At 39.4% G+C, this 14,883-nt stretch overlaps 1 protein-coding gene across 4 annotated transcripts in view; it reads left to right on the top strand.

Annotated features, from left to right (window-relative positions):
• The window catches only part of Prkg1 (protein kinase cGMP-dependent 1), a 1,181,731-nt gene that overhangs the window by 952,905 nt on the left and 213,943 nt on the right, over window positions 1–14,883 (top strand). For all 4 annotated transcript variants that reach the window (XM_042262603.2, XM_042262599.2, XM_042262606.2 and 1 more), the window contains one exon: window positions 11,915–11,992. In XM_042262603.2, the coding sequence (XP_042118537.1) occupies window positions 11,915–11,992 (78 nt within the window). The remainder of the gene's footprint in view (window positions 1–11,914; window positions 11,993–14,883) is intronic.

Here is a 14,883-nt window from a genome sequence, read left to right as displayed (position 1 = left end):
AGCTCCTTTTCAGTGTGCATCTATCCCCTCAGGCTTAACTTCTGGGAAGAAATGAAAACTTTTATCTCATTGTGCTGTGTGATTTGTACCTGAAGTTTACTTTGGGCTATTTGTAAATGTGTGTCTGTGTTAAATAGATCCCAGTTGTACTGTTCTGAAACATTTAGTTTACTTTTGCCCCAAGATGTGTTTGCTTCAGCAAATTGTGAGTGTCTGCCTAGAATTGGTTTTGATATATTGAACCCTACAGACTGTTCCTTTCAACTATATTTAACTGACACAGCATCCATGATCTTGGAATATTGGTGCAATACAGCTGCTCAGTGCTTGGTAAGGTACAGTGTTAAAATATTGCTTTAACAAGTTAAAAAATCCAGACTTACTGTTGCATGTCTCTGGGACCTCTGCAGTGAAATCTAAGGCTTAAATACTACAACTACTACTACTACTACTACTACTACTACTACTACTACTACTACTACTACTACTAGTAATATTGTACAACAGACTCTGCCATTCACAAGTGCAGTGATTTGAAACCCGGAATCACCTGAATTCTAAATGCCATGGGAGCAGATCACTTTGGGGACTGTCATAAAAGTGTTCTGTGCCCCAAGTGCTGTTTCTGGTTTGCTTTCTAGACTGATGATGTCCTGGGAGGAGGTATATGTATCTTTCAATTGTGCCTTCCTGTCCAACAGAAGCTGAAAAACAGTACCATATCATTCCCAAATAGGAAAAAAAAAAGTCATTCCATTTCTCTGCCACCCATATTGTCTCTTTATTACCCAGGATTCATGTATCTGCTAATGAATCTGGTATAGACTGATTTATTCTTGTTTGGCTTCAGAAATCTCCTGTATAGCAATCTCATGTATCAAAGGGGCTCTTTGAGAGAAATCAATAGCTTCTGTATAAAGCATAGGGGTCCTATCAGAGCATAAGACAGAAGAGCTGTGCCTATGAAATATGCTTGTGCCTAGTCAGTAGGAAGAAGAGTGAAGCACTAGCATCTCACAGTTCCTGTTCTGTACAGGAAATAGCTATTTATGAGCCCCTCACTCTCTTGGATCATGGGCTTTAACCTTGAGGTTCTCAGATGGGAGTGAAGATTGAAATTGCTTGGGGAACCACAGTACACACTCAGACCAGATTTACATATCTAATTTAAAACAGTGAGACTCTTAAACCCTCCCTAGTGGCATTAATGAACTGAAAAAGGCAGAAACTGATTGCTTTTCTTGTGGTCTTCCATTCCATCAATGATTAGAAGCAGGCACGTGACTGTCTGGGGAATACACAGAGTAGTACCTTTTAGGTATCTGTGAGGGTTTGAGTGAGAATGGTCCCCAGAGGCTCTTATGTTTGAATGCTTAGATGCCAGAGAGTGACACTATTTGAGAAGGATTAGGAGGTATGGCCTTTTTGGAGGAAGTGTGTCACAAAGAGTGGTCTTTGAGGTTTCAAAGTCCATGCCAGGCCCAGTCCCTCTCCTCTCCTCTCCTCTCCTCTCCTCTCCTCTCCTCTCCTCTCCTCTCCTCTCCTCTCCTCTCCTCTCCTCTCCTCTCCTCTCCTCTCCTCTCCTCTCCTCTCCTCTCCTCTCCTTCTTCCCTGTACTTGCAGAGCAGGATATAACTCTCAGCTACTTCTCCAGCAGCATGCCTGCTTGCCATCATTCTCTCTGCTGTGATGATAATGGACTAAGCCTCTGAACCTGTAAGAAAGTCCCATTTAAATGTTTTGATTTTTTTTTCTTATAAGAGTTGCCTTGGTCCTGGTGTCTCTTCACAGCAACAGAACAGTGACTAAGACAGAATCTGCCCTGTGAACTACAAGGCAGGATGAAATCTGATCTCTGAACTACCTTTGCTCACTGTCTACTGAGCCTGCATTGTTAGTGTAGAATGTGAACATTATTTCAACAAATATTTGAGAAGTTGCCTTATCTGCTCCCACATATGTATAAACTGTTTTTTATTTGGGTTGCTCCCATTTCCAACCCCATCAGCAGCTCATTTTGCTCATGGACACAGCATCCAAGGCTACCTTAGTGACTCAAGCCTTGGATCCTGTCACCTGCTCCCTAACTTAGGACCTAGTAACCCTGAGAATTTCAACAGTCTCTGTGGTCACTGTGCTAGTTTATGCTCTCAAACATCTGTTCTTCCTTTCTTCTCTCCCCACAGCTACCTTTTCATCTTGCTAGCTTTTATTCACACTAGGCTCATATTTAATCATTCAAAAATTTCTGGGCATCATTCTTTGAAACCCTCCTGCCATTGAGGTTTTATGTTGTATAATCCATCTAGGCAAAACACTTTTTATGGTATTTTTAAGTTGACTGATTTCACTAATGCTCCTCTCTTGCTATAACTCATAAAAGTATGTCTTTATATGTGTGCCTGTTCACTTGATTGCTTATTGAGATGAACTGATTCAGGATAATGGCATAGTGGGATACTGCTAGTAAGGCAATATTGAAGGTCAGAACAAGTCAGAGCTAATGGTTTGGAAGCAAAGAAAGAAACAAAGGAACTAAAGAGTGGTCAGTGATAAGAAAGGGCCAGGTAAGGCTATCTGGTCTGGGTGCCTCAGTCATAGGGCGTGACCACACTATGGCTCAGAACAAAAGAAAAATAGAAGTGAATAATAATGAATCCTGGTCTATTGAAAAAGATAAAATATAGATGTTGCTTAAAAAATAAAATGAGCATAACATTATAAATACATTTTAATGAAATTAGCTAAGAAGTTGCAAAGAGCTAAATATTTTAGTTCTAATTCCTCATCTGAAAATGAAGACAATACATTATTTTACTAATTATCCCACTTGTGGTAATGAGATAAATTTATGTGTGTTGTATCTATATATAATATTTTTATATGTTCTTCATACATTATAATATATGTGCTTACAATGTTAACTTGTTAATGACTTGACTGAATACAGAATATATTACCTTGTCAAGAATATTTATGAGCCAGGCGGTGGTGGCGCACACCTTTAATCCCAGCACTTGGGAGGCAGAGCCAGGTGGATCTTTGTGAGTTCGAGGCCAGCCTGGTCTACAGAGCAAGATCCAGGAAAGGCGAAAAGCTACACAGAGAAACCCTGTCTCAAAAAAAAAAAAAAAAAAAAAAAAACCAAAAAAAAGAATATTTATGATTTATCATCCAGCCATGGTTGCTTGCTTAATCCCAGCATTTTGGAAGCTGAAGTGGAGGATTTCCAAGAGTTAAGGTCAGCCTAGTTTACATCATAGGTTCTAGGCCAGCCTGGGCTACAAACTGAAACCCAGTCTTTGGGTTTTGAAAAGTATTTTAACCAAGTATCTTAATGCAAATTTATGTTAATTCTGTTTAACAAATATTATTGAGTCCTTTTATACAAAAGACATTGTGGCTACTGTTGCTGGAATTGGAAGATAAAACAATGTGGACTCTAGTCTCATTTAGGTATAATGCAAATACACAAATAATAATGAAAAACAAAATGATAAAAGCTGTATTTGTGATACAAAAGTGTGCTGGGCCAGCTGTGATTTGGGGCATCAAGGGAAGTCTTAGGAAAGAAGTAGATGTTGGAAGTAGATACAGCATTAAAGAACATCCTTAGGGGTACAGATAGCAGGTGGGAAGCATATCATGGCACACTCATGGCACACACATCTGCCCTGGAATGACTCAAGTACAGAGGGGAATATTCAAACCAATGACTGATCCCAGAGGGTCTAAAATGTCTCAACAAAGAGTTTGAATGTGTTGTTCTCAGGGTTGAGCTATCAAGGTTTTTGAGCAGAGTACAATGGCATTAGAGCCCTGATTACAGTTGGCTCCTTGGAATAAAATAAATGTCTATACAGCTTTCCTGTATTTCTATTAACATGTTCCCAGTATGCATGTGTGTGTATGTGAGCATGACAAGAGAGAGAGAGAGAGAGAGAGAGAGAGAGAGAGAGAGAGAGAGAGAGAGAGAGAGAGAGAGAGATATTTCTTTAGACTAAGGAAGATTGGTTTTCTGTGACATCAGTGAGAATTAAAGTGTGGACATCGATTCCTAAAGCAAGCATGAATTATAATTCTGCCTCTTAAATTTACTTGCTCCATGATCTTAGGAATGTATTCAACTATCCAAGCTTCTCTTTTGTTCTACAAGAAGGGAGTGTTTAAACAGTTTAAATGACTCAGAGAGTCATTTTCCTGATGGAGCTCTCCTTAACACATTGTCTAGCACATGGTAACCATTACATTAATAATAGCCAAAATGTCTTTCATAATGTGAGTTGTCATTGGAGTGCAAAGTGAATTTTTATTGATAGTATATTTAGTTCTATTGTGTTTGTGAGAATTAGTGACATTTCTATTGATCATTTCTTAAAAATAAACCATTTTTTTCTCTTTTGCTAGAAATAGGAATATAAACCCACAACAATGCAAATATCACTTAAATGCACATAAATTAGCCATGAAGGATTCAATAATAACCATGTTAGGAAAATCTGTGCTTGCAGAACTAGATGAATAGCAATGACAGATGACAGAGATCCTCGCTTCTCTTTGTAGCAGTGGATATATTCAGAGATGCCATGACACAGCCTGTGGGTGCAGGTGGTTGAACGAGGCAGTATGAAACTCAGGTCCTCACCAGTAAGGATGCTTGCCAAGGTAGCGTGGCTTTCTTAGATTTTAAGACACTTAGGATCTGGACTTCATCTTAGTAGGAGAATAAACAGTCTAATGCCCAGCATATGTTCAGTCTTTCAACTTTTAGCGTAATAGGCTAATTCCCTTGAGACTAATTTGTAAACTTAAATATCAGTTTATTGCGTGGGTCTCATCAGGATGTGTAACTATTGTAAGCACGTAAGATGCTCATCTAAGTGTGGAGCCCCTTCTAGGATGATGTGTACACTGCTGGTCTCTGGTCACTGAAAAGTCCATAACCTCCCAGTCTGACTTCCCCGCAGAATTAACTTTTTCCCCGTGTGCTTTATTGTCAGACACACCACTTGTGATGTCGCTTTTACCCCTTATTACCTTTATTATTTCTTCTTCTTCCTCTTCCTCCTCTTTCTTCCTCCTTCTCCTGCTGCTTCTTCTGTTTCTGCTTTTTCTACTTCTTCTTCCTAGGCAGGACCTCTGGGGTTTAATATAGTGTGTCCCTCAATTCTGTTCAGATTTAGTTACTTTGGGTATCTTTAATTTTATTGGTATAACTGCTATTACTATGTGATAGTCTTTGTGAATTCAGAAACTTAATGTTGGTGTTTGGCAGGCTCTGTTTTGGGGGCTGGTGGTATGAAATAGAAAACAGTGGCACCAGGGTACCTCTTCAGTGGTGTACACATTTGTTAACATAATGGAATAGCTTTATTTCCACTAGTGAATAATCTCCCCAGAGACCCAACCACTACCCAAGCTCATCCTTAAACTATTAAACCTCCCCCAGGATGTCAGAGAGTGTTCTCCAGAATCCTGTGTCAGCCTGAGCCTTTCCTGATTAGTTAGTGCCCTTAAAAGTGATAGATACTCTATATTCCATTTTGGCACTGGTTCCCCTAAGTATAGTAATGTCATATCCTGGAGGAAGTCTTTGTCTCTTTTGTTTGCTTTTTTGTTTTATTTTATTTAGGCTAGTCCTTGCTGTGTAGCACTGGTTGGCCTGGAACTCCCTATATAGCCCAGAGTGGCCTCAAACTTGTCATTCTTCTGCCTCAGTCTCCAGAGTGCTGAGATTAAAGGTACTACTACACCTGGCTTCTAATTTTATAATTTCATTTCTTTAGATAAAATATCAGTATGTAAGAAGTGAGGCTGGCCCCAAACCCACCATGTACTTGAGGCTGGTCTGGAACTGGTAGTAGACCTGCCTAAACGTCCTGACTCAAGACTCCTAATGCTAGAGAGAAATCTCACCCAGCCCAGTGGTTCTGTGTCATATTGTGGATTAAAACAAGAAACAGAGGCACACCTGGTTCTGTAAGCTCAACTCTGAGTAATATTTCTCTCAGTATATTCTAGAGATAATAAAGCCACCTGCACATGAGAACCATATCCTCTAGTGCATAAAAGGCTTATTCACTACCTCTGGAATCTAAGTTCTCTCTACTTTTCCTTATTGTCCTCAATGACTCAAGATACCATTCAAACTAAATGGTGCTTTGTCAAAGAGAAATCTGGAGTGTTCATTTTCTAAATAAGTAAAATATTGAATGAATTATACTTATTTTTTTTACTGTATAGAGTTCACGAGAAAATTAACCTTTTCTTCCTCTTTGCATTTATTTTGGTAGAAACTTCAATCAGTATTTATTCTTCAAATAGTGACTCTCGGGCACTACATTGTTTGCTTCCCCACGACACATTTCATATGCTGTCAAAGCAAACTATTTCCCAGTTCTGCCGACGCTAATTGCCTTTATAGATCAAGTTGTTAAACTTGAGTTATAGTTTAATTATGCAGAAGGAGAATGCATGCTTGTCTACACTACAAATGATTTAATTCTGTTTTGAAATGAATGGGGCTGAAAGGACCTGTTCCTCTTAGAGATTTTCAGCGTTTTGTGGGCCTGCCTTGATGTCTCTATGAATCATTATGCTACATGAAAATGTTCACATCAAGGATCCCCGAAATGAAAAACAAGAGATTGAAAATCCATTTGGAGGATAGAGTGACAAAAGAAGAGCTCAATTAAACATCAAAGAAAATCCAAGCATTTGTGGAATTTTAGCTCAGACTTTCTCCTCCTCTGTCTGGTATTCAGGATAAGGATTCAGTCAGTCCAGGAGGCTATGGCTGGGCCAACTGTTGTCTTTGGATCATAAATTCTGGCTGTGTCCAAAAGGCTTAATGGGAAATGATGTGATCTCACCTCTGAAGAACTCGAGAATGCTTGACATTGGGAAACAGACAAGCTTGTAGAGTCTGTCTTTCCCTGTGAGAAGTACCAAGTGTCAGTATGAGCAGTGCACATACAAAACTATTAGTCCATATCATTGTTTGATGTCAGAATTCAGAAGAGATGAGGTAGAGGCTAGACGAGATTAAACGAGAGCTGGGGTGAGGCAGGGAAGTGAGTCCAGTTTTTAAGTGTTTACTTAAATGCTGATTATATATCCTGTCAAAGAAGGGCTGAAACTCCAACCTCTCATATGCACCTTTTCAAAGTAAAACAATTAAGGAAAAAGGAAGAAAATCCAGTGTAATCATTTTTACTACCAATATAATTTTCTTAAGATGATATGATATACAGGTCAAGCTACCTCATGTTCCTATTTCTTTTATAAAGAAAGAAAAATACCTTAAAAACCAAATAGCACTTGCTGTTCGCATCAGGGTTTAGCATCTGTGTAAATATTCACACACATAAAGCTTCTATAGTTTTTGATTATCCTTACTATGTGTGATTTACTCAATGTTTTCTATTCCATTAATAAAAGATGCTCTTTGCAGCCCCCTGAACAGATTTCACAAGCACTTTAGAAAGCTGAGGTCAGTAAGGAAATTGAAGCCTATTCCCAGATGGAGTTATAGATTTTTGAGTCTATTAGATGCTCAGGAAAGTTTCAAAGAATCACTGTTCATTATGGTAACAACGCCACTAATTCTTTTAATAAGATATATCTGTGCCCATTTTTAAGCTCCCTTCCCCCATCCCTTTGTATTAACCTCAAGTCGGAGAGGCACCCTCTGGCAGTTCTGCCTCTCCTCCAGCCTGTCAGGCCAGTGGTACAGGTGCTAGTCATATGTTGGTTTTCATGGTTAAATCTCCATGGTCCCAGCACTTCTGGGAGACACTCTTCCATACCATTTTCAGCAGCATGGGAGCGTGTCATAATCAGCTCCAGCACTGTGTTCAGCCAAAGTTGAGCTGTTTGTTCTCAGGGTCACTCAGTGCATAGATGGTGAGGCTGTTATCTAGCCCTGCCTGCTAGTCTGTCCCAGTAATGTCCATCTTTATGTAGCAACCCCAGGAGCCCTGATGATGGAAGTGGAATGTCATAACTCAAATAGTGTGAGTGGGGAATGTGTTAAGACTCCAGAGGTAGGAACAGCATGAGAACAAAGATCTTGAGGAGGAAGGTTGTTATAACTGGAGGATCTAGTCTGACCAGACAAGGCACAATAACAAAGCTACTGTATCTGAAACAGAATGACTGATGGAGATAGGGTAAAGCTAGGATGGAGCCGTAAGTGGGAGTCAGAACACAGACAGTGTCACAGATCGCAGTAAGGTACTTACTGGGGTCATTACAACAATGCACCACTGGAATATCTTAGGCATCAGTGATGTCAAATGGTTTGTTATCAATTTGGTCATAGTGATAAGGATGGATGCAATAGGAGGCGGTGACCGGGCCAGATGGACAATGCCAAAAATGGGCATTATGGAAATCTACTCAGTTGGTCCAGTTAAAACTTTTTAAATCCCTATTCTGTTCTCAGCAATGAGTTAGGCGTGAGAGATAAATCAACAAATTGAACAAAACTAAAAACAGTCCTTGCCTTCGTATGACATAATCTGGAGAGAACTGTCATAGAAGTTAATTACTAGTTTAAGTTCAAAAAGGGTGGTGAATTATGAAGCACTAAAAAAGCATATATACATATATACAGTAGAGACATAATTTAGCTGGTGTGTGTGTGTGTGTGTGTGTGTGTGTGTGTGTGTGTGTGTGTGTGATGGCATATGCGAGATCACATGGGAGGTCAGGGAAGAACATCAGAATGGAGGCCAGCTGGGACGCAGCGCTGGGAGTATATAGATCTGGTTGGGGAGCATTTGAGGAACTGACATAGGGGAGTCAGCAGGTTGAGGGACAAAGTGGGAAAGGCGACAAGGAGTTGGAAACTGCAGCACTGAGCAGACCGTTTACAGTAGTACAGGCCATGATGCAGGGGTGGGTTTTATTCTATTAAATATGGAAACATTTTTAAGGGGAACGGCCTAATTGTTGTTTCTGCCCTCTCTTAGTTCTGTGTATGTCTGAGGTTAAATTTAAAATTTGAAAAAGGAAGAACTACAAAATGGTCTTTATAAAACACTAAATTTTCTAGCATTTGATTCACATAATTAGAGAGATTCAAATAGTCAGCATGCCTCCTCCTCCTCCTCAAGTACAACTGAACAGTTCAGGATAACACAGTCATTACCGTCCTCATGTTGTGACAGTGCATTGTTATCATTTCCTAACCTAGCATGCCTTAGTCCCTACCCACTAGGCTTCTTTCTGGACCCCTGTGTTTTATGAGCTTACATGGGCTGGAAACACATGTCCAGTGGAAGTCTGTATAGGTGAACTCAAATAATACATATGGCAATTGTGAGTGCCACCTTAACCGAAGTCCAGATCAAACGATACTAAGATACTCAGATGATTCATACAACTTAACAACTGGACTGTGTTTGGACACTCCTGCCAAACTCCCGACTCACTCAAATGAAGAGATTCTGACTGTAAAAGATTGATAGTAGCTTTTCTCAACTGAGGGCAGATGTCCTCCAATGCAATAATGGGTGTGTCTGGAGATTCTTTGCCTGCACTCCTGGGACCAAGGTTACTGCTGGTGTCCAGCCAATAGATGCCAAAGATGCAGTCAGATGCCCCAGGTCAGCACAAGATATTCAGGACCCATGGCAAAGAATCTCCTGTCTGGAAATGTCAGGAGTGCTACATTAGTTAGGTTTATTTTTTAACGTGTTATGAATCATGTTTACCTGCTGAGAGGCAACAACTGTCCTATGGATAGGGATATGTGTTTGTTTAATTGAGAGGAAAATTATAGAAGTAATATAAGATGCAAATTGCTTAAATATGAAAAATATCCACCCCATTGGCAAGTATGTATCTTAAAAGGAGAGACAAGAAGAATATCTCAGGTAAAGAATTCTTCAGAGTTTGTGCCTATCATTTGCATTTCTTCCCAAAGTACAGTTCGACTAGTCTTAGATAACTATTATGGGCTGTGAGCTGTCATATTCCTGAGTGGCTCTTTCCTGCTTAAACATCCAGAAGTCTTGTTCTGATCCTCTAGTTGGAGCTGAAGCCTCCTTTTGAGAAGATGTTTTTCCAACACAGGTTTTGTGCAGCCTTATACTTAATGTCTGACATGGCATTATACATATTGTGCTACTTGGAGGGTTTTGGTTCACTTTTTGTTAAAAACTAAGTGAGAAAGAAGTTGAAGTTTGCAATAAGTAGTGGTAAGATGTTTTTACCATTCTTACTAATAGAGTTTGGATTAGGGGATATTTGTTAGCTGTGAGAGATGAACTTCCCAAACTGTGCAATATAATGGATCAAAATTTCCTATCATGCCATGGAAGTACAGACAAGATCATGCTTTTTCTGGTTGGATGAAGAGCCTTCCCTGGAGAAGCAACAGAGAACACCAAGAGATGAAAACTAAAACAATGATCTTATTAAATGGAGAAACCAGTTTATTTATGTATCTTCTTTTTAATTGCATGTCTGTGTGTGCATGTGTACATTTTCATCTGCAGGTCTCTGCAGAGGAGAGATGGTTGGATGCCCCTGGAGCTAGTGATTGTGAGCCACCTGTTCTGGGTACTGCAGATCAAACCAGGTTCTGCAAGCTCCATGTACACTTTTAATCACTAAGCCATCTCTCCAACCCCAGAGACAATTATTTGTATGCATATGTGTGTGTCTCTGTGTGTGTGTGTACATATACATACATGCTTATATTTAATGTGTGTGTGTGTAAACATAGGAAAATAGTCTTTAAAGGCACATACCAGACTGTACCATCTGTTAGTTGAGACTGAGAGAAGGAATAAGGAAGAACTTCATTACTTAAAAAACTTGGAAAATAAATTATGTCTGAGTGAGAACTAGTAAGTGCCAGCCTAGGTACTTGTGTTGATGTTCTAGGTGCTTAGAGAGAAGAATGGTGTCTTTCAATGGAAAGTATTAATGGAAGACAACTTTAAGACAGAATAGAATAACCATTAAGAAAAATAGTGTTGGTGTATAAGGAGGAATTGCAGCCACCAGCGTAATGGGTATTTTGTTTATGCTATCAAGCAGTGTGCAAGGTAATATCTTCCTTTCCAATGGCTCCCTTGTTCAGCTGCAGAAGAGCATAAGGCCAGATGGCATGGACTCATTTTACCTCCTGACCAAGCAATAAATTTTCTCCCACTTCTCCTTATGGAATTAGTTTTTGTTCACTGCAGGAACAATCTTCACTCTGGGAACAGGCCTTGAGGTGAGGTCCTCCTCAGGATGCTGCCCCACTGACTGGGATAATTCTCTTCCAGCCTTACTTCCCTCCCCATCTGGTAGTTTATGCTAGGAAGATCCTGGACCAGAACTCAGACCACAAAATTAAAATATTCTGTTTAATGAGGCCAAATGTAAATTGCTCAAGTAAGGATATTAAAGGATGAAGTGGCACCTTAAAATATATTTAGAGACATCTAACCCCCCACTAAAGGATACTCTGGATTCAAATGAGGATCTTTGAATGTCAGTAATTTCTTTATTTTTTTTTAAAGACCGCTACTATGGAACTACTAAAAAACAAATGAAAATGACAAAATAATACCTCAATATGACCTTAGTTAACAGTGCTGTTTTATTTCATGTTTAGTTGATCAGAGAAACAAGTTTTGTCAAACAATTGAAATAATGAACTTAAAGATACAAATATAATCACTGAAGAAAATGACACTCGCCACAGGTTCTTAAATGAATGTTATAGACATGATTGTCACTCCTGGGTTGACTGACTGTTACTCATTCTTACACCACGATACATTCTGAACATGGTGTAAAATTCTGTCAGCATGAATGCATCCCTAGGGCCTAGTGTTTGAAAACATGTTCTGTTGGGTACATAATTCCTTTCTTGATGTCTCATTTTTGTGTTATTGTTCCTATTTTTCAGACCCACTATGAAAACGGAGAATATATTATCAGGCAGGGCGCAAGGGGAGACACCTTCTTTATCATCAGCAAAGGGAAGGTAAGCTTAAGCAGTGCATTGAGAAATTGCATATGGTGAGGCTTGTGCTGAGTGAATTGTATAGCTTGAGTTTTCCTGTCTGGCCCACAGTCAGGACAAATCTTTGTCACCCACCAGTCCCACAGCCACTCAGACCCAACCAAGTAAACACAGAGACTTGCTTAGAAACTGTATGGCCATGGCAGGCTTCTTGCTAACTGTTCTTATAGCTTAAATTAATCCATTTCTATAAATCTATACCTTGCCACATAGCTCGTGGCTTACCAGTACTTTACATACATCTTTCTTATCCTGGCGGCGGCTGGCAGTGACTCTTTCTGCCTTCCTGTTCTTTCTTTTCTCCTCTCTGTTAGTCCCGCCTATACTTCCTGCCTAGCCTCTGGCCAATCAGTGTTTTATTTATTGACCAATCAGAGCAACACATTTGCCATACAGAACATCCCACAGCAGAGTTGCCCCTTCTTTATCTGAGAATGGAGCTTCAAAAATAGGATGCAAGAAAAGAAGTCATGTAGCTTTGCGTCTGGAAATGAATAACTATGATACTAGATGTTATTGCTAAGTCTGCAGAAACAAAAAGACCTCCATCAGCAAAGCTATACAATACAGTACTTAAATCTGTCTAGTCTTTAAGAATAGCACATCAAGATTATGATGGTGAAATCTCCAGAGACAACTAAACCAAGCTAATGGAACACATGCACTTTAGACCAACAGCTATGGATCCTCCATGGGACTGGACTAGGCCCTCTGCATAAGTGAGACAGTTGTGTAGCTTGGTCTGCTTAAGGGGCCCCCTGGCAGTAGGATCAGGATCCATCCCTGGTGCATGAGCTGGCTTTTTGGAGTTCACTACCTATGGGAGGGGACACCTTGAACAGTCTTGATGCAGGTGGAGGGGCCTAGACCTGCCTCAACAGAATGTACCAGGCTCTGCTGACTCCCCATGGGAAGCCTTACCTGGTCTGAGGAGGGAATAGGGAGTGAGTTGGGGGAGGGAAGGCTGGTGGAGGGGGGAGGAGGGAAGAGAGGGGGATCTGTGGGTGGTGTATAAAATGAATAAAACATTTCTTAATTAAAAAACTATGATCATCATATAATGAAATATTTGGGTTTAGAGTCAGATGGCCCCAATTTGAATATTCTCTGAAATCAACTTATTTTACTCCTTTTAGGCCAATGACTTGATGTTCTAAAGGCAATGGTGATATAAATATATGTATGTTCTAGTGTAGCTTCATGGAGACTGTTAATTGAATGCCAAGAAGCTATTGGAAGTGGTAAAATATAGGAGGAAGGGTAAAAACTGGAATGACCTATGTTATGAACAGAAATTCATACTGTGTCTTATATAATTTTAGTTTTAAATCAATGTGAATCTGTTCTAATATTTATTTTTGAACTATGAAATTAGGTAGTAAGTTTAGACCAATTCTCTTACTTCATATTAACCAAACACTTCAACTTAAAATTTCATTGTAAGTTTTCCTTAAAGGGAGTTTCTTTTTTTCTGTGTATCAGGTTCGATGTGAGATAGGGACAGAAAGGCAGGTAGAAAAGATTTACATTCATGTTCCATTATTATATAAGTGAACTTATTTCTTAAATATTGTACAAAAATGACCAAATTTGGTACTGTGGAACTTATACCAGAAGGCTTGCAGAAATACTGTAAACAACAAGTATAGAAGACTCTAAATTTTAGTGACTTAAATTTTAGGTGCTTCTTGTGTACTATTTTTGGATCAAGATTATACATACCTCAATGTTTACAGCAATGACATGCCATACTAAAATACACAAATCTTATGCATTTTTCTTATATCTGTTCATTTGATTGTTATGTGGAAGTGTGGGTTAGAAATACACATCATGGACCAGTTTCATAAAGGACTTCAGAAGGGGCGTGTGAAGAGGGTTCAATGGAAAAAGGTGCTTGCAACCAGGCCTAAGGACCTGAGTTCAACACCCAGGACCCGCAAGGTAGGAAGGGAAAATCAACTTCTGCAAGTTGTCCTCTGATTTCCACTTGGACACTTTGGAACTGTGGCATACGCATGTCCTCCTATGTGCACACATGCACACAAAACAAACAAACAAACAAACAAAAATAATGTATTTTTTTGAATGGAGGGAATAATGAAATGACATAACCAAACACAGTTATGTTTACAACTGTATTTTGCATTTTCCTATGTCGGGGCCAGGAAATGCTAATATGCTGTTATTTACATAACAAACTGGCCAACTTGGTCACTTACTGTCTTCTTTGCTAACTAACCCCAATTAAAGAATCAGGGAAAGAAAATACTCCTGCTTATAAAGCACTGGATGATCACAGGAAGACAGTGTATCCTGGAGTCCCGCTTTGTTATCTTTCCAAATTCTAATTCTTGGCTGCTAAGGAGTAGCTATACTTAACCATGAGGAAGGACACCCTATGGTCATTTGTAACTATCCCCATTTACTGCAAATTGCCAGCATTACCTGAAGCAAGAGGATTGTAACCCATTTTAACTGGGAAACAGGTGGGTTAGTGGTACTGTTTCATGTGGTCTGTAATATGTATAAATAGAAACATTTGGAGATTACACCACATGAGCCAATGACTCTGGCAGCATTTTGGTGCAGTGTTAGAATTGTAAGAGAGAAATAGTCACGGTATATTAGACTTCTTTGACACAGTCAAGTTTTCCTATAAACCAGCTATGGAATTTTTCTTAGTTTCTCAGGTCATCCAAGTTAGTTGCTATGATTCAGAACTCTGACAGTTGTTACATTCATTATATTAATTCTAATAACGATACATTAAAATCAGTGTAAGAAGCAGAAGGTGTGCACACTTGTCTCTACTGTATGGAAGAGGAAAGAAAATAGTGTTTTCAAAATAA

Source organism: Peromyscus maniculatus, chromosome 1, assembly GCF_049852395.1.
Source record: "Peromyscus maniculatus bairdii isolate BWxNUB_F1_BW_parent chromosome 1, HU_Pman_BW_mat_3.1, whole genome shotgun sequence".
NCBI classification, from domain to species: domain Eukaryota; kingdom Metazoa; phylum Chordata; class Mammalia; order Rodentia; family Cricetidae; genus Peromyscus; species Peromyscus maniculatus.
This window is presented reverse-complemented; position numbering and strand designations above follow the sequence as displayed.